General features: G+C 53.2%; 1 protein-coding gene across 1 annotated transcript; it reads right to left on the bottom strand.

Annotated features, from left to right (window-relative positions):
* Positions 1-14,437: 14,437 nt before the first annotated feature.
* On the bottom strand, positions 14,438-16,316 carry SIX6 (SIX homeobox 6). The gene is made up of 2 exons (XM_083838622.1): positions 15,627-16,316; positions 14,438-14,900 (listed from the first exon to the last, which is right to left on the bottom strand). Exons 1-2 carry the CDS (start codon positions 16,196-16,198, stop codon positions 14,732-14,734), a joined length of 741 nt encoding a protein of 246 aa, XP_083694748.1. The 5' UTR covers positions 16,199-16,316; the 3' UTR covers positions 14,438-14,731.
* Between the last annotated feature and the right edge of the window lie 1,954 nt (positions 16,317-18,270).

Below are 18,270 nucleotides of genomic sequence, written 5' to 3' on the forward strand. Positions count from 1 at the left end.
GTAGTTAAATACAGGGGAACAAACAAGAATAAACCACTTCATGTTCATCTTCCTATGTGATCAGATGTTAAGGATAGCTGTTCATAGCCCATCCTTTCCAAATTAAAAGTAACATAAAGATGTTTGCACTGGGTAACAAAAGCGATGCTGATATGAGCTGAAAACCAGCTGCAGATCATCGGGGTATACAGGCTTATACCAACATATTCAGAAAGATTTTAGGCACACACCAAGCAAGGTTCGTAAGCTGCGGGATGCCTGGTGCTGTGCAGAGGTAGGAAGAAGCTCTGCCCATCTTTCAGAGCAGCACCACTCAGGTACAGCTGGCAGGTCAGCCAAAATCTTCCTGTGCTGGAGGCTCTAGGGTGTGAGCCTGGTGAGCCAAGAGTAGAGGAAAATCCCACCCTGGAGAGGACACTCCCAGGGCACCCAAGCACCTGTTAACCCACAAGTTCCTCTGGGCCTCGTGATTCTCATCCGAGGACAGCTTAGACGTGAAATGTCCGAACAGCCCTGGGATGAGGGCTGGGTTTAGAAATGGGGCACACATTTTTGGGCAAATGGCGAGCTTTTTATTGTTTCTGGCCCAGTGATTCCTGGTGTTGCTGTGGTCCAGGCTCACCGCAGGAGGGAAGCCTCCCCTCCAGTAAACCCAGTATCTGCTGGTCTCCCAGTAAGCCCAGTCTCCTGATGGCAAGGCCGCTCCCCTGGGACGCACGGTCCTCCTGGGGTGGTCCCTGATGGCAAGGCGGCACCTGGGCCTCCGTCCTGCCCACACACTAACAGGTTTGGGGTGCTCCCCCCGGGTGAATTCCCTCTTCCCCTTCCCTGTAGGAAAGGACACGGCTGGGACTCGCCCCCCAGCAGCCTGGGGAGGAATTTGGGCCGGGGCAGCCTCCGGCCTTGCCAAGTTTTGCCTCTCCTCAGCCTGGACGAGAGAGGCCCGGTGATGCCGGCCCGGGTGCGGGCCTGAAGCTTTCCACCAGGTGGCACCACAGGACCTGGGCTTCCCCTCCCCGCAGGGCCCTGGCTGGTGGGGAAGGGGCTGCGTGGCACAGCTCCTTTTTTTTTTTTGGTGAGACACCAGGGGGAAAACAGCCCCACAGCTTCTGTAACAAAGCCAAAAGAAACCCCAGAGAGCAAGGAACAGCGACCAGAACATAGCTGGCCCCAGAGAGCTGTCTTCTCCTACGGGTCCGGCACGGCCCCGTGTTTTTATTTGATACACATCATCCCAAGGCAGAGTTTGTTTGCTTGTGATCCTGCTCAGGAGCATCCTACATGGGTGGTAAACCGGGTCCTGCACAGCTCTGGGGCTTCCCAGGGTGGGTGCCCACCTGGCCACGCGTGGCACCCAGCCGAAGGGTGGGCAGGGGTCTGGGGAGCACAGAGCAGCAAATCGTGTGCCAACCGCACGCACCCCAAATCTGTGGCCTTGTGCTCCCAAAAGGAGGAAAGGGAAATCTCCCAGCATCTGTGTCCCTCTGCAAACATTCAAACACGGTGTGAAAGAAAATAACGGGGCCCATGCAGAATTTCTGCAGGCTCTGACAAGGTGCAGCGCCGCAGGCTGCAGCTCTGGCAATGGTAAGCAGTCGGCTGACCAGCCCTGCGAGGGTCCTGCATCCCTGTTCCTGGAGAACTGGATAAGAAGTGGCCCTTTTAAACAGTGCTTTTTTATTTATTACCATTCTTCTTTATTTTATTTTATTTTATTTTATTTTATTTTATTTTATTTTATTTTATTTTATTTTATTTTATTTTATTTTATTTTATTTTATTTTATTTTATTTTATTTTATTTTATTTTATTTTATTTTATTTATTTTACTTTACTTTACTTTACTTTATTTTAATTTATTTTTATGGTGTACGTCAAGGCCTAAGCCCCAGCACCCAGCTCTCCGCGCAGGGGGAGCTGTTGCTCCGTGCAGGACAGGGATGCTGCCGCCGGCAGTTTCTTTGCTCTGGCAGACCTGGATTTCTGCTGAGCTGCAACTGAGCAGCGAAGGAAGGGGCGCAGACAACTGTGCACGGGGTACCGGCACAAGCACAGGTGTCCCCAAATCCCCACCCAAATTTACACTTGCTTTCAGCTGTGCTGTCACCGCTGTGCCCTAAGAGCTTGGTGCCAGCTAGGGGAGCCTGGCCTCGACAGCAGAGCGAGAGACCACGCACGGGGACAGCCAGGCACAGCAATCCTCCTGGAGACCTCCACCACCACCACCACGCACATCCTCGCTCACGCTCCGCACCTTTCCTTTCCAGTCGGGCGATGCGTAGGCGCTCAGAGGAGGCTGGGGATCAGCCCTGCCTTTAAATAGCCCGGCCCAAAGCCTCTCTAAGCAGCTGGCTTTGTCAAGCAGCGATAAAACTGCCTTGCTGTCAGCTTCTGCCTCCGAACATTTACCAGACGAGCTCTCCTCCTCCTCACCAAGCGAAGGAGGAAGGCAATTCCCATCCCACAGGGAACGCACCACTGCCACCCACCCGCCAAGCCCAGCAGCCCGGGCCAGTGCTGAACATGGGCACCCGCTGAGTTTTCCCAGCGTTGATGGAGCAGCTCAACTGGGAAGCCAACGGGGCATGAGATTGTGCTTAAATGCTTTGCTGGTTTGGGGCTCGGAATTATTAATAATCATCATTAATCTCCGCCTTGTACAAGTCAGCCTGTACACCTCGTCTCGTTTAAGCTATTTAAGCGGATGGTTTGTTTACTGCGACCATCTCTGGGCCACCATGGCAGCACAAACAGCCCGAGAATTAGCAGTTACAGGCTATTAATGTTGTATGGCAATGCTCAATGACAAAGAAGCGACGCAAATCTACTGGTCTTCAAAGGAAAACCTCACATAACCCCCGTACCAAACCCGAGTGCTTCCAGCTTGCAGCCCAGAGTATGAATATTGCAGATATTACACAGCTTTGTATGCTATTTGTTAAATATTTAAGATCAGAGAAGAGATTTTAGCCTAAATGGCTGCCTGAAGTTGCAGCGTTAGAGACTTGCAAAACTATAGCCGGAACACAGAGATGAACAGGGGTTTGCTTTTGTGTAGGGGCAGGAATCACTTCCCAAAAAACCCCGAGGCAGGTCCCAGCCCACCCCACCTGGGATAGGAAGGGATGGAGGAAGGAAGAGGTGTCAAGGGCACAGCAAGGAGTCCTGGTGGGCCTGCAAAACCCGGTATTCTGGGGCGTCATCCATGTTTAAACGAATGCTTATTGTGTGCAGAAGATGGTTATAGGCTGTTTTTTAAGACATCACCAGCGTGCGTACAGGAAGCTGGATAGTTATTTGTCCCACCCACGCTTCTCGCTGTCTCTCTGGCCAACACAGTCCCTTGTTTTTTCCTAGGAAAGCCGGGCAGGGGCTGCCCCAGAGAAGAGCTGCAGGATGGAGCCAAAACCTCATGTTGTACCTGACAGCGGCTGGAGCCACATCCTCTGACACATTATAAAGAGGGGTCTCACCCCAGGACCTGCGGCCGGTGGGGCACGTTCGCAGCCTCCCCTCCCCTCTCCTTGGGATTTCAGGTGCGATGGATCCTGCCAACACCCAGGGGATTTTCACACATGCTCTGGAGCAGAGAGGAAAAGCAAATTCTGCCTGGCAACCCCATATGTTTTCGTCTTTCCGATCCATAGCACCGGTGCCTCGGGGCTGGCACCGCGGCTTGGCTGGCAAGAGGGAAAGGGTGGCTTTGGGTCCCCCCAAAATCCAGGTGTGGGGCTGAAACCCGGCTGCAGCCAGCTCTGGGCTCTGACTGGAGCTGCCACCCAGCCGCCTTGGGCTGTTTTCCTCCTGCAGGCACCTTTGGGCCCTGGCAGTAATCTCAAAGCATCTGCTCCAAATCATCCAGGATTACAGGAATTAAAAAAAAAAAAAAAAAAAAAAAAAAGGAAAAAAAAGAAAAGAAACAATTAGAGGCCTGGGTTCCTACAAGCACAAACCCGTTTAACCCTAATTCCATGGGGTACAGGGCTGCTGCCCCTTCCCAAAAGGTATAGGGACAGTTCCCACTCTGCCTTTTTTTTTTTTTTTGGTGAACTCCAGCACCGTCTCCTCTCAGCCCTTATGTACTCGTTTTTACCTGCTGATGCTTCCCGCTCACCGTCGTGTCTCGCCCCCTGTCCCTTCACAGCCACCTTCCTGGGCTTTAGGAGGCTGTGCACCCAGCTTGGGCTGGGGTGGCTGGCACTTCGCTGGCAATTCGGTGTGGAAATGTTCTGAGATACAGCAGAGAAAAACTGGATATTTCTTCAGAGCAAGGTCAGAGACCACAAATTCATTAGTAGGATCTCTCCTTCCCTTTGGAAGGCACTCCTATTTCTTTCAGTGTTGTTAGGCTTTCCTCCAGCTAGTTAAATCTTTCACCTGCAGACCTAAACCCCTTAAAATTTAAATACATCACCCTTGGAGTATGTCTAATGTGGCACACTCCATGGAAAACGTGCTTTAATCAATGCTCGATCCTTCCCATGCATGGCGGCCTTTGTCTGTGTTTGCTTGTGTATTTTTCATCAAGAAGATCAAATACATTTTCATCAGATCAAATACAATTACCGCTTTATTTTTTAATAAATGAGGGAAACAATCTTTAATTATCATTCAGCTGTTCATGGGGGTTATACAATTCTAAAAGATGGGTGGTTGTCACAGCAGGCGATAAATAAAGCTTTGTTAGTTTGACTTCTTTTGCATGGTGCACGAATGGCAATCACAGCAGAGCTTCCAGACAGGTGATGCTGCAACAATTAGCACAGTTTGACCCATTAGGACGTAACTGTGTGTCTGTGAGCTAAACAAGATCTCATGGTGCTGAACATGAGCACCACACTCAGTTACGCTGACTCAAGATGCTGCGGTTGGTAGAAGTCTCCATGATTCAAAGGGAGGTTCGTGGGACAGAAATCCTCCTGTGGCTCAGAAAGTCCCTAACCAAGGGGCAGCATCGTACTACCGTGATGTTTTTTCTGCATTTTCCTGCTGTTTCCTTTTGCTGCTGTCAGGTCAGACCCACCTCCAAGCTCCGCACAGTCAGGGCAGGCAGGGATGTGAGGAATGGGTGTGTAGCCTTAGCAGAGTCACCCATGTGGCAGAGCAGGTTGGTGTCAGCTCTTTTTGAGAGCATGGGAGGGAAATAGATATTTTTTTATCTAATTTGTAAAATTTTCTAAGTTATAAAACTTTCTCTCACCTTTTAAATGCTTATTTTCTTGAGTCACAGGAAAGAGATACAACCTTTCTGTGTCTTTATATTGTCTCCAAATTCCTGTGTCATCTCTAGTTTTACAGAGACGGAAGAGTGATTCATTTCTCTTGCATCGTATCTACCCCATATTCTCTTCACTGGAAGACCTTCTGTCTTTGTCATACAGCATTTGACCACTGGCAGCGTCACCAGAATTTCTGTGGGATTTAGCTCTTAAATCTTTGGTCATGGTTCATCTCACAGCACAAGAATGGAAAAGGGAGATGTATTACAAAAACTGATTATAAAGGATTTTCGATTTCCAGTAGCGTAGTAAAACTGCCAAACCGATGTGTCAGGGTGAGCTGGGGCTTCTCTCACATCTGGCACTCAGAAGTTTTGGTTCATCCTGTAATACCCCTCATCTCCCATTTCCCTGCTAAGACAGGGTTTTTGTCACGGACGTGCCCTAGAAGCCTCTCAGCTCGTTGGTACCCTGGTGTTTTGGGAAAGCCAGGTAAGGGCTGGCGGTTAGGAAGATGAATTGAAGAAATTGGGCAGCACAGGTGCTATCCTGTGAGATTCTGAGCTCCTTCAGCTCCTGTTGTTAGACCATGTGTTCAGCACACCACAAGCATTAGGTATACATTAAAAGGAAGGGAGAAGGGGAGAGAAATCCTTGCAGTGCTTATGTACTTGGAATTTTTCTACAAACCTCTATATGAAACAATATATATAAACTTTTATATATCTCTGTAGTTTGTACAATCTTGCCAAAGCTATGTGCCCTGGAATGTCTCCACAGGTGTGCACTGCTTCCATCATTCACAAAGACATCAGCAGCTGAAAATATTCTCAAACTTCTGCTTGACGTCTAACTTTCATTTGACTTCCATACCACTCGGACTGAGAAATCTGGGTCAACATCCTTTTTTGTTGACACAGCTGAAGACCTACCTGTTTTGACGCCCAGTGTGAGACAAGCTCCTTGCAGCTCCTGTAGGGAAGCTGCTGCCCACTTCACCCAGCTCCAGGGAAAGGAGATGTTCTCTGGCTTTTCTTAACGCTTGGCAGCCCACAGCCTCTTTCTGGCACGGTGATGTAGAATTGCAAGCGTGGAAAGAGATTTCTCATAGGCTCTGTTATACATCTTGTTATCAAGTTTAATGTCCAGCTGATTAACCACTTGAAAATTGTGGTTTCACATTGTTCTATCAAGGATTTGACCTAATGGCCATTAAAGTCAACAGGAATCTATCTGCTACTCTTAAGAGTGCTTGGATCCAGCATGAACTGATAGCAAGATTCAATGCTCAGCAGCTCGTGCTGAAGGAAATACCATCTACTTATGCTACAGATAAGTATTACCCTTCTATTAAATAAGTGAAACAGTTCATTGATGACACCCACTTTGCAGTGTCACCAAGGGGTCAGTCTGCTCCATAGCTGTTGGTGGCTTCTGATGCAGTACTGGTGCTCCCAGACACTCATGAGCTGCTCTGAGCCTTGTCCCCGTGCCTTTGCTGGAGACATAAAATGCAAACGGGATCAGCAATGCTGGGGTGAGCGCCTGGGCCAGGGCACTGGGGGATCCCTGAGCTCTCAGACGTCTGCACTTGGAAGGTGAAACTTAAGAGACCTTGTAATGGTTGAGTCAGCCCAGTAACACAAACAAAACTGAACAGAAAAAAATGTATCCGTGTATGTACAGTGACATATAGAGGTGACATGTGAACAGCGAGTTCCAATGCCTGGAAGGCCAGGAAAGCCTCGGCAAGGTGACTTCTTCCTAACAAAGCACAGGAAATTGTTCAGAGTAATAAAGACAACAAATGAAAGCAGTTGCTGCAGCCCTGTTCAGAACAGCCTTTCTCCTGTCGCCCTGTCTCACACAATGTGGAGGTGACCCTGCAACCCCCCGATGCTTCTTGGCACAAAAGGCCCGCCGACTCCAGCAGGACCACTGGGGACGCCGGGGACTGCTGCTCGTGAAGGTTACACGTTGCAGGATCAGGGCTGCACGCGGTGACAGCTCGGTCCCACTTCCGCAGTGCAGGAGAGCAGAAAAAAAAAGGCATTTTTGATGAAATAGTTGAAGCAGCGGGGATTTACTGAAACGGTGTTACACTGTCCATACAGCTTGCTCAGTTTGCTGTTGCTAGCAATTCAGATATTGTCCAAGCTGTCCTGCTCATCAGTGCATGAACTCTGAAAACACTTAGCCACTACCAGCTCTGTGCATTATTTCAGCTGGAAGAACCATGGTAGGTAAAGTAACAATGATGGATCTAAACGATAATAAAGTCTCCCTGTTGAAAATTTAAAGTGCTATACAACTATTTTTAGTGACCTCTCCAGCTGAGATAATGCAGAAAGCTAACTAGATGTGAACATCCATCTTAGATGAATTGATTCTTACAGTTTGCAAACCAAGGTGAATTGTAGGAGGTTAATGCTCATACTCCAATACAAGAGATATCAGCTATATAAAAAGGCGTATACTGCACATGTAAAGAAATAACCTATTAAATATCTAATGTGGATGCAATGGTTTTTTTTCTCCTTTGTGCACATTTATTTCTGTAATGGGCATTTATTTTAGCCCGAACACTAAGAGCTCCCTCGCTCATCTCCTCCATCTTCTCCCTCCGTGTGTATGTGTGCATGATGTGTGCAGACACAAGCAAGAGGGACTTTTGCCTTTTATTCAGGAAAGCAAAGGGTTCCTGGGTGCAGTGGCCTGACAGCACATCAAAAGAAAGGATTTAAATTTGATTTTCCAAAATAGAAAACGTGAAAAAAGTTCTAAAGTGATTTTTTTCTCCATTCAAGCCTGCCCCAAACCTGAGTTATTTGATCAGCATTTTCAAATTCAGGACCTTAAAATGAAGCAACTGTGTCCATATTTTGTAGCTTCTGGATGAAAAGAGCTGAGCACTGCCTTTGCAAAATGCGGCATGTATTCCAGGACTGTTACGGCAAGCTCGTTACTTCTCAGAGCTCGTTTACCTCAGAAGAGCTCCGCGTCCAGCAGCTCGGCCTGCTCCCCCCTCCCCTCCCAACCCTCAGATGGCAATTAGCAACATCAATAAGTAATAGAACAAATACTTGTCTCGAAAAAAACAAGCCACAGACAGAGCAGCTCTTGCGCTTTTGCTCTTGGGCTGCATTATAAACCTTAATTTTTTATATTTCATCTGTTTAAAGCCCCACTCCTACAAACACTCTGTTTTGAGATGACACCCTTAGAAGTCAACGGGTAGTGAAGGCTTAGGACGGGTGAAAGGCAAGACCTGAAGCTGCAGGGGCCAAGGGTGGAGAGCCAAATCTATCGAGCCCCATGCACACAAAGGATGCCACCGTAAGGAATATTTTCAGGTGAATTCTTATGACTCCATTTAGCAAAGAGCTTTTGGAAAGGAGAAAGGAGCCTATGGTTGACCTCCTGGCTCCTGGAGACAGTGAGTTTCCAACAGAAGCAAGGCCAGAAGAAAGTGGCAGGGACCAGCTAAAATATCGCAACAGGAGTTTTTATTAGCATTACATAGCAATAAAATGAAATATTATTTATTACTGGGAACAACAGCTTAAAGAAGTTGGAAAGAGATGAGCAGATCGGTGGAAGAGCCATGAACTATGTGCTGACAAGTAGCTGTGTGATTCTGGTATTGCTTCGAGAGCCTCTCCCCGCAGGAGACACCCCACCACTGACGCCCTGAAGTACTTCTGACCCACGAGTGACCCGCCAAACAAATCTGCTGGGAAATACTCCAGCTAAACAATCAAACTGGTTAGCATCGCTCTTTCAACGCTCGAGGATGTCAAGGGATAAAGAAGACCGCGGGAAGAGAGGGAACAATACTCACAGAAGCTCAACTCTGGCCTCGGGAGTCTCACCTACCCCTGCAGTCAATAGACAGAGGCAAGCTCTTGCAGGCGGGGAACTTGATTAGAGAGCTGATCTGGGAGCTTTAAGGAGGCTCTAAGCCTCCTGGGTCTTCTTGCTGCTGGGGATGGAGGGGGAGGAGGCTGGGATTGTCCCTCGGGCAATGGAGCCAGATTGACGGGGCTGGATTACCGCACCCGTGTGGGATTAGGTGCGCGGAGTCACCTACCCAGGCAAGGCCTCACCCCTACTGATCGCACCATGAATCTGAGGAGATCGGCCTCCTCCACGTCAGCGTTGAGGACATCTCTCTGTCCTCACAGCGGCTGCCGGCCTTTGTGGAGAAGCAGAGGGCGCAGAGTGCACGGGGAAGTGATTGCGAGCCAAGGTAATTTTGAAGAATGACCCACAAAGCCTTCAAATTGACTTAAAAACCCTGCTTGGCCCGCAGAGCAGTTTCCAATACGAGAGTCCTGATAGAGATGTTTACGGGAAGGCTTGTTGTTTTTTTTTTTTCAACTTACAGACGCAGCAATTTGCTCCCAGAAGAGCAATTCCATGTCCTTGTATTTCTTTGAAGTGTCTGAAAACACAGTAGCCGTGTGTCCCTATGTGTGGCTGGCTTCACTGCACATTTAATGGGGAATTATCCTCCAATACGGTGTTCCAGAAGAAGGGCTGTCACTCTGGCCTTGATACCTCGGTATTGCAGCTATGTGGTCTGAAAGCATTTCAAGAATTGCTTCTGCAGAAGCACATGGGTTTCAATAGGTAGCCCAAACAGGCAAAATAAGGAGAAATGGGATGTCTTTGTTCTGAGTGGAGCCACTAATGGTCATTGAAAGCAAAAGTTTTCCAGCCAAAAGAAAAACCATGTCCTGCTCTCCCATTGTAGAGTTCTCCATTGCAGCCAGCGGGTCTTGCAAAAGAGAAGGTGGTGCTGGCACAAAACCCCACTCGTCCTAGTGAAGCCCCAAACCATGTGCATCACAGGCCATGTATCTCCTGCAGGACCCCATCGGAAATCTGCATTCAGCCCATGTGAAGTTTCCCAAGGGGCTGAACTTCTGAGGCTGCTGAAGATAAGATGTGGGCAATCAGAGCAAACGTGTGCTCCCTTTCTGCTCCTGCCACTGGATTATGACAACCTCTTTTTGCTGCAGAGCCCCTCCTGTTTGCTCTTTGGACACTGCCACCTGTTTGGGGGATAAGAGGGCTGAAGAGAGTGGAGCAGGGCATCCCTGCCAGTGGGAAGCACCGCCAGGACGCGGCATTTAACAGCACAGATGTGGTGCCTGGTCCGTGATGTGTCTCTACGGTGACTACACTGAGATAAAACCCTGCTAGAGGTTTTCCAAGCAGGAGTCTGTGCTGGCTGAAGGCGTGTTTGGGCAGAGAGACCACCCCGTGGTGCACCAAGGGGCTGCGAGGGGAGGTTGGGGGGTGTCTGGCACCATTTTGAGGCTTCCTGGGAGAGAAGCAGCCCAAGAGAGGTGGGCTGAGGCCCCAGGGCTGACCCCAGGGAGGGTGGCACCAGGTCCTCCTCTGCAGGGTGTGAGGGGACAAGGCATGAAGCACGTAGGGTTGTGGTGCCACCATGCCTCTGCCTGGCCTCCAGAAGGAGACAGAGGGAACAAAAACGTCGGTTTGCTTTTGTGATGTTTGGAGCTGGAAACTGCCCTCCAAACCATATGTTTTGGAAGGAACGTATGTGCCAGAGGGGTCTGTGCTGCAGATCAGAAGGTAGCAGGGTTAAAATGGGCTGCTAAGGGAATTTCTACATTTTGGGGGGGCTTGGACTGAATGTAGAAAATGATGAAGGGAGGGGAGCCGTTCCCAGGACTTTTGCTGGGAGTCTTGCAGCCTGTCCTGAAAGAGAAGGAAACAAAACTCCAAGGGCTTTATCCGTCACCCCCATGTTGAGAATAGAGGACGAGAGAGTGCAAAGTGCTGTATCCCTCAGGGGATCTGACATGACTTGTTCGTTCCCTCTATTCCCAGCCAGGTCTCACCCCCCCTCCGGGGCAGGCACAGCGAGGTCAGCCCAGAATTGGGGCTCCTTGCGGAGAGGATGGGGAGAGAGCAGGCCCAGGCCATGCACGGTGCCCTTTGTGCCCTCCCACCCTCCATCCTCCCCTCCAGCAAAGGCGTTCGGATCTTCTGGAGGAGAAATAAATAACAAAAATATAAAAAAGCCAACGCAAGGCATTGCTGCGGGAGGCGTGCGGACATCGCCAGGGGGTGTTATGTGTTCTCTCACGGTATTGCCCCCGCATCAGCCAGGGGTAACTGGAGCTGAGATGGAGTCTGATCCTCCCGAGCCTTTAATTGGATGCATGAAAGGACCAAAACGCAACTGGCTCTCGTGCTTCCCCCACCACGAGCTGCACCAGCTCCTTGCCTCCCCCAGCCTCCTTTCCAACCTCTGGCACCGGCCGGCTCCCAGGCCAGCGGGCCAAATCCTTGCAGCCAAGCAGGGTGCTGGTGAGGGCCAAACATTGCACAGATCTCCACACACCCTCACTTTTTGCCTTGCCAAGGAAACGCCGCTCTCAGGCGAGGGGCAGCCAGATCACCGAGGGACGGCGCGCGGCGGCACTGGTGCAAACCGGAGCGCGGAGCTGGGCGTGTGGGGAGCATCGCCGGGGCCAGGCAGCAGCTGGGGCACAGCTCCTGGCCTGCAAAGGCTGGCATGGCCTTCCCGAGGCTCCTGCAGCCCCCAGCCCTCCCTCCGTGCCTGCTTCCAAACAGCAGCAGCCCAGCAGCCCTCCTCTGGAGCTCCGGGCTGGGACAAAGCGCCCGGGCTAAGTGGGCCTTCTGTCCCCAGCTGCACCGGGGCCAGGCTCGCCCCAACCTGGGAGCCTTTTGCTTTCCTTTTTTTTTTTTTTTGTTTTTCCTCTTGCAAAATCAATTTGCGGACGGCTCACTCCTTTTTCCCCCTCGCAAACTTATTAGCTATTCAGCCCCGGCGAGCACTCGTAAGCATCCTTTGTCCCAGGGAGGGCTGGAGCCCCCTTCATTAGCAGTGATTACCCTGAGCAGTTTGACAGCCTCCCAGCCCGCTTACAAGACTTTCCCATTCAGCCCTGCCCGGGGCTGCCCCGTTTCTCAAAAGAAACGGAAATATTCAAACATTTCTCCCCCCCCCCTCCCCAGCTGAATAGAGGAAAAGCTGTTTCTCTTCCCCGCCCTCCCCATTCACTTCACTTTTGATACAATATTTTCCTTCTTTGTTAAACCGGAGAGAGAGGGGTCACGGCGGACTTTTTAGCGCCCCTTTGCCGAGCGTTTTGTTTAACGTAAATACAGGCTCCCCCTGCCTTGCCCCCGATGACGATTATGATGATTTTTAAAACAGCCCAGAGCTCGGGAGGGCGAAGGCTGGGGCCGACCTTATTAAAAAAAGAAAACGGCTGAAAAAAACGCCAGGGGAAGGAAGGGAAAGAAGGGCAGAGGGGAAAACCAAACCCGATTTTTCCCCCGCGGGTCGCGGCGGAGAAGCCAAACGGCAGCGCTCGCAGCGCCCGAAGCCTCCGCCGAAATTCCGAATATGCGCCCCCCTTGCCCCAGTCCCATATATATATATATATATATATATATTTTAGGTGAAAAAATCCCTCGTTCGTGTATTTGTCTGCCTCTGCACTTGTCTTCCCCAGGGCTTTAATTCCTAAACGCTAAGCCCGCAAAGCCCGTGGAGAAATCTCGACCCGCTGCACCCGTCCCCGGGAAAGAAATGAGATAATGGGGCGCATTTTAGCACATTCCGTTCTCGGGGGAAAAAAAAATCGTATTTTTTACTTTATTTTATTTTTTTTCTTTGCCCAAAACTCCCCGGTGGAAAGTGCCGCCCGTCCACCAAAATCCGGCCCCAAACCGGGTGCCTGGGTCCGAGCACCCCAGCGCGGTGTGCTGGGGACAAACCGGTGGCTTTTAGGGGTCTTTTTAGGGCCGACAAAGCTGGTGCCGGGCTGCAAGCAGGGCTCCGACCCCTCTCGCAGGCGGGGAAGCCCCATCTCTGTTCCCTCCCCAAAAAAATCGGGATTTACCGCACCCCAATTTGCCATCTCCAGCCACCGCAAAGAAATCCAGCCGGGGCACCAGCTCCTTGAAAACAACCCTAAAAAAAAAAAAAACCCACCTCGCAAACCTCGGGGAAGCTGCAGCAGCCCCGGACCCATCAATCGGCTTAGAGGGGAGGCAGCTCCCTGGGGACGGGGGGACCGGGGGGGGGGAAACAGCGCCGGGACCCGGCAGCCAAAAAAAGCACAGCTCAGGAGCTTTAAAGATCAACGTCAAATTGTATAAGAGAAAAGCCTTCTGCCGGGAGAAAAAGCTTAGCCCTGCTCCTCCGAGCTGCCGTTTGGTCTCCTCCAGGAAAATCGCTGCGAAACAAAGCGAGGGGGGAGGACGGAGGGGACAGCCCTGCCCCGGAGCCGGGCTGGGCTTTTTGGGGTCTCTCGCCCCCCGTCCGGCCCTTCCCGGTAAGTCCCCGGCTTCCCTTTGCTATTGCCGGCTCGGGGAGGAAACCTGGCTTTCCCTTAGCGTCCCCGGCTGGGCTGAACCCAGCTGCTTCTAGCCCTTTTTCCCCTTTTATTCCTATTTTTCTCCTTTTTCCTTTTTTCTTTTTTTTCCCTTTTCCTTTTTTTTTTCTTTTTCTTTCTTTTTTTTTTTTAATTATTATTATTTTTTTTCCCCATCCCTACCCGGCAATTCACCACCGATAATCCCCAAAATCTCAACCCGTGCGAGACGAGAAACCGCGGCGATGCCTTCTCCTTCCCTTCCCTGGGCACCCGCATCCTCCGGCAACCCCAGCCCCTTTCCCACCGCCTCTTCCCGACCCCCCCGGCCCCCCAGGCCCCCTGCCTTGCACGGACATCACCCCCGGTGGCGAGCACCCGTCTATTTCGGTTCCTCCCGAGCTGATGCTGAAATGCTCGTGGCCTCCGAGATCTGCTCCGCATAAACCGGCGGGCTGGAGACCGACACCGTCATTTCAAAGCAGATCCGAGGGTCGTTCACCAAATATTTTATTATGGTTTTTAGGCTGCTTCATACAGTTTCGTCCTGCACATGCTCTACAAGTCACCTGTGCACACAGAGAACAAGCCAAAAAATAATAATAATTAATAATAATAATAATAGAAAAAATCTACCATAGCAATCCCTTAAATAAGTAAATAAACATTATATATATATATATATATATATATATAAACCCTTTAAAGTAAAGCAAAACCCAACCAAAAGAACAGCGTCTTTTCACCATGAAGCACCCCCGCGGGATAGGCGCAGGCGCTCGGACATTTTGCAGCTTGGCATTCGTTTTTTTTTCTTATTTTTTTTTCTGTGTATTTTTTTTTTTTTACGTTTTGTGATTGATTTACTTGTTTATTTCTATTTTTTTTTTAGGCGTGAACTCTGCGAATCCTTCGGAATAAAGGCGACAAGGGCTTTCGATCCCGTTTTTGTGTGTTTTTTTTTTTTTTTTTCTGAATGCAGTCCGCTGCGGGGCCGCGCTCCGTGCCCCCCCCCCCCACGGGCTGGCACCGGGGTTGGGGGGGGGTTGGGGGGAGATGGAGCTCGACCTGCCGGCTTCCCACCTCCCCCCCCCCCCCCCCCCCCCGGCTTTGTCGTGGATGTCGGCGTCAGATGTCACATTCACTGTCGCTGGATGTGATGGAGATGGCGGAGGTGGCCGCCTTGCTGGAGAGGCTGGCGGCGGGGCTGGAGGGGGCCCCCAGCGGCTCCCCGCCGCTCTCCTCCTCCGCTTGCAGCGAGCGCCCCGAGCCCTGCGCTAGCACCTGCTGCTGTAGCCTGCAAGGAAGGGGCACACACACAGCATCACCGCCCGGCCCCGCTCCCCCCAGGCCTCCCCCACCTCCAGTTCAACCCGGTTTCCCCAGTCCGACGGCTCCGTCCCCTCTCCGGCAGGGGTTGCGGGGACAGCGGGACCCCTCCCCGGGCTCCGAAACGTCGGGGGATCTGCTCCCCCCGCTGCTCGTGCCGCTGCCAGGCGTTGTGGGCAGCTGTTTTGTTCTTTAAGGGAAGGGAAAAAAATAGAAAAGAAAGAAAAAAGTGACCCGAGGCGCGCTGCCGGGTGGCTCCGAGGCTTAGCGGGGAAGAGCAGGGAAACGGGGCCGGAGCGCCGGGGAAGGGCACTGCCGGCTCTGCCCCACGCAGCCCTGCGTGAAATCGGGCTCGGTATGGCCGGGGAAAACTTTGAAGGGGGCTTCTCCCCGCTCGGCAGCGGCGAAGGGCCCTTTTTCCTCCCTCCAGGTTCTGCTGGGGTCACGCCAGCATCCCCAGCCGGGGGGGTCCCATCATTTAAAAAAAAAAAAAAAAGGAAAAAAGAAAAAAAAAAAAAGGAAAATAAAGGAAAATAAAAGAAAAAAGAACCCCGTAGGGTTTTCCCCCTCTGCTCCTGCCTTAGCTCGCTGCTTTTCCCCGGGAGAAACTCCGGCATCACGGCGGGGCCCCCGGCGGAGAAGCGAGCCCGGGGGCTCGGGGCCGGGGCGCCCCGACGGGGCGGGCAGCACCTACCTGTTCTTGGCGGCTGCCGCCCTGTCCCTTTGCCTGCGGTTTTTGAACCAGTTGCCCACCTGCGTGGGGGTAAGTCCCGTGGCCTGAGCCAGTTCCCGCTTTTTGCTGGGGTTGGGGTAAGGGTCCTGCAGGTACCACTCCCGCAGCAAATGCCTCGTCCGCTCCTTGAAGCAATGCGTCTTCTGCTCGCCGTCCCAGATGGTGCGGGGCAGGGGGAACTTCTTCCTCACCCGGTACTTGTCCACCGGCCCCAGGGGTCGCCCCCGCAGCTTCTCCGCCTCCTGGTAGTGAGCTTCCAGCCAGAGGGCTTGCAGCTTGGCGTGGGACTCCTTGGTGAACTTGTGGTTCTCCAGGATGTGGTAGAGCTCCCGGTAGTTCCCCGTGTGGAAGGCCACGATGGCCCGGGCTCTCAGCACCGACTCGTTCTTGTTGAGAGCCTCGCAAGCCGCGGGGGCCACGGGCAGGGACCAGAGGAAGCGCCCCAGGCGCTCGATGTCCCCGCTCTCCTCCAGGGTCTCGCATACCCCGGCCACCTGCTGCGGGCTGAAATTGAGGATGGGCAGCTGGAACATGGAGGCGGCTCCGAGCACCCCGCCGCCCCCGGGCACCGGCCCCGCGGCGGGGAAGCGGCCGGCGGCGCCCCCCCGCCCCACCGAGGCCTCCCCTCGCCCCTCCGCTGCCTTCTCCCGAGCCGGCGGAGCTGCCCCCGCTGCAAGGAGGGAGAGGAGATGGGGAGAGCTCGGCAGCTCCGGCGACTGGGGGGCGGTGGGTAGGGGAGAGGAGGAGGAGGATGGAGGAAGAGGAGGGTGGGAGGGAGGGAGGGAGGGATGGCGGGGGGGAGGGATGGGAAAGAGGGGGAGAAAAAAAAAAAGGAAAAAAGAAAAAGGGTAAAAAAAAAAAATAATAGAAAAGGCACAAGCAAAGCTCCACGCCGCCGCCGCGCTGCTGCGGGAGCGGCTGATTCGCTGCCGGGCTCGGGAGATTGGCTCCGGGTTTCCATGGCGGGGCTGCCACTCACGGCCCCGCGCTGCCAATCACCGGCAGCCCGGCCCCGGCGCCTCCTTCCCCGGCACCGACGGCAACCGGGGCCCCGGGCGGCCCGGCGAGGGTCCCCGTCCCGCTGCCCTGCTCCCCGACCCGCTGCTCGGGTCCCCGACCCGGTGTCCGGGTCCCCATTCCTCTCCCTGTACTCCCCATTCTTCTCCCCGTGTCCCCATCACTCTTCCCATGTCCTCATCCCTCTCTCCCTATGTCCCCATCCGTCTCCCCATGTCCCCACCCCTCTCCCCATGTCCCCATCCCTCTCCCCGTGTCCCCATCCCTCTCCCTATATCCCCATCCCTCTCCATGTCCCCATCCCTCTCCCCATATCCCCATCCCTCTCCCCATGTCCCCATCCCTCTCCCCATATCCCCATCCCTCTCCCCATGTCCCCATCCCTCTCCCCATGTCCCCATCCCTCTCCATGTCCCCATCCCTCTCCCTATATCCCCATCCCTCTCCGCGTGTCCCCATCCCTCTCCCCATGTCCCCATCCCTCTCCCCATGTCCCCATCCCTCTCCATGTCCCCATCCCTCTCCCTATATCCCCATCCCTCTCCCTATATCCCCATCCCTCTCCCTATATCCCCATCCCTCTCCATGTCCCCATCCCTCTCCCTATATCCCCATCCCTCTCCGCGTGTCCCCATCCCTCTCCCCATGTCCCCATCCCTCTCCCCATGTCCCCATCCCTCTCCATGTCCCCATCCCTCTCCCCATATCCCCATCCCTCTCCCTATATCCCCATCCCTCTCCCCATGTCCCCATCCCTCTCCCCATATCCCCATCCCTCTCCCTATATCCCCATCCCTCTCCCTATACCCCCATCCCTCTCCATGTCCCCATCCCTCTCCCTATATCCCCATCCCTCTCCCTATATCCCCATCCCTCTCCCCATGTCCCCATCCCTCTCCCCATGTCCCCATCCCTCTCCATGTCCCCATCCCTCTCCCCATATCCCCATCCCTCTCCCTATATCCCCATCCCTCTCCCCATGTCCCCATCCCTCTCCCCATATCCCCATCCCTCTCCCTATATCCCCATCCCTCTCCCTATATCCCCATCCCTCTCCCTATGTCCCCATCCCTCTCCCTATATCCCCATCCCTCTCCCCATGTCCCCATCCCTCTCCCTATATCCCCATCCCTCTCCCCATGTCCCCATCCCTCTCCCCATGTCCCCATCCCTCTCCCTACATCCCCATCCCTCTCCCCATGTCCCCATCCCTCTCCCCGACCGCCCCGTCCCGCAGCCCCCATCCCACGCCGCCCTTCCCATCCCGACCGGTGGGAGAGGCTCAAAAGGGGTCTCCGGTGGGGACCCCCGGGGCTCGGGGCGCTGTGGGGTCGGACGGGGGGGAAGACAGGGCCGAGGAACCGGACCCAAATCGGCTTTTAGGGTCGCACCGGTGCGGCGGGGAGCGCCAGGGACAACGGATACAGACGGAGGGCTGCGGGAGGAGCCGGGGTTTCAGGGAAAACTCTCTCCCGTCTCCCTACAAGTGACTTCCCATCGCCGTCAAGACGAGGAGTTATCTGTAAAGAGCTCATCGCCCCTCTCTGTTCTCCTAAAGCTTTATGATTTCGCCCCCCCCCCCCCCAAC

This window comes from Anser anser, assembly GCF_964211835.1.
Source record: "Anser anser genome assembly, chromosome: 5".
Lineage (NCBI taxonomy): Eukaryota > Metazoa > Chordata > Aves > Anseriformes > Anatidae > Anser > Anser anser.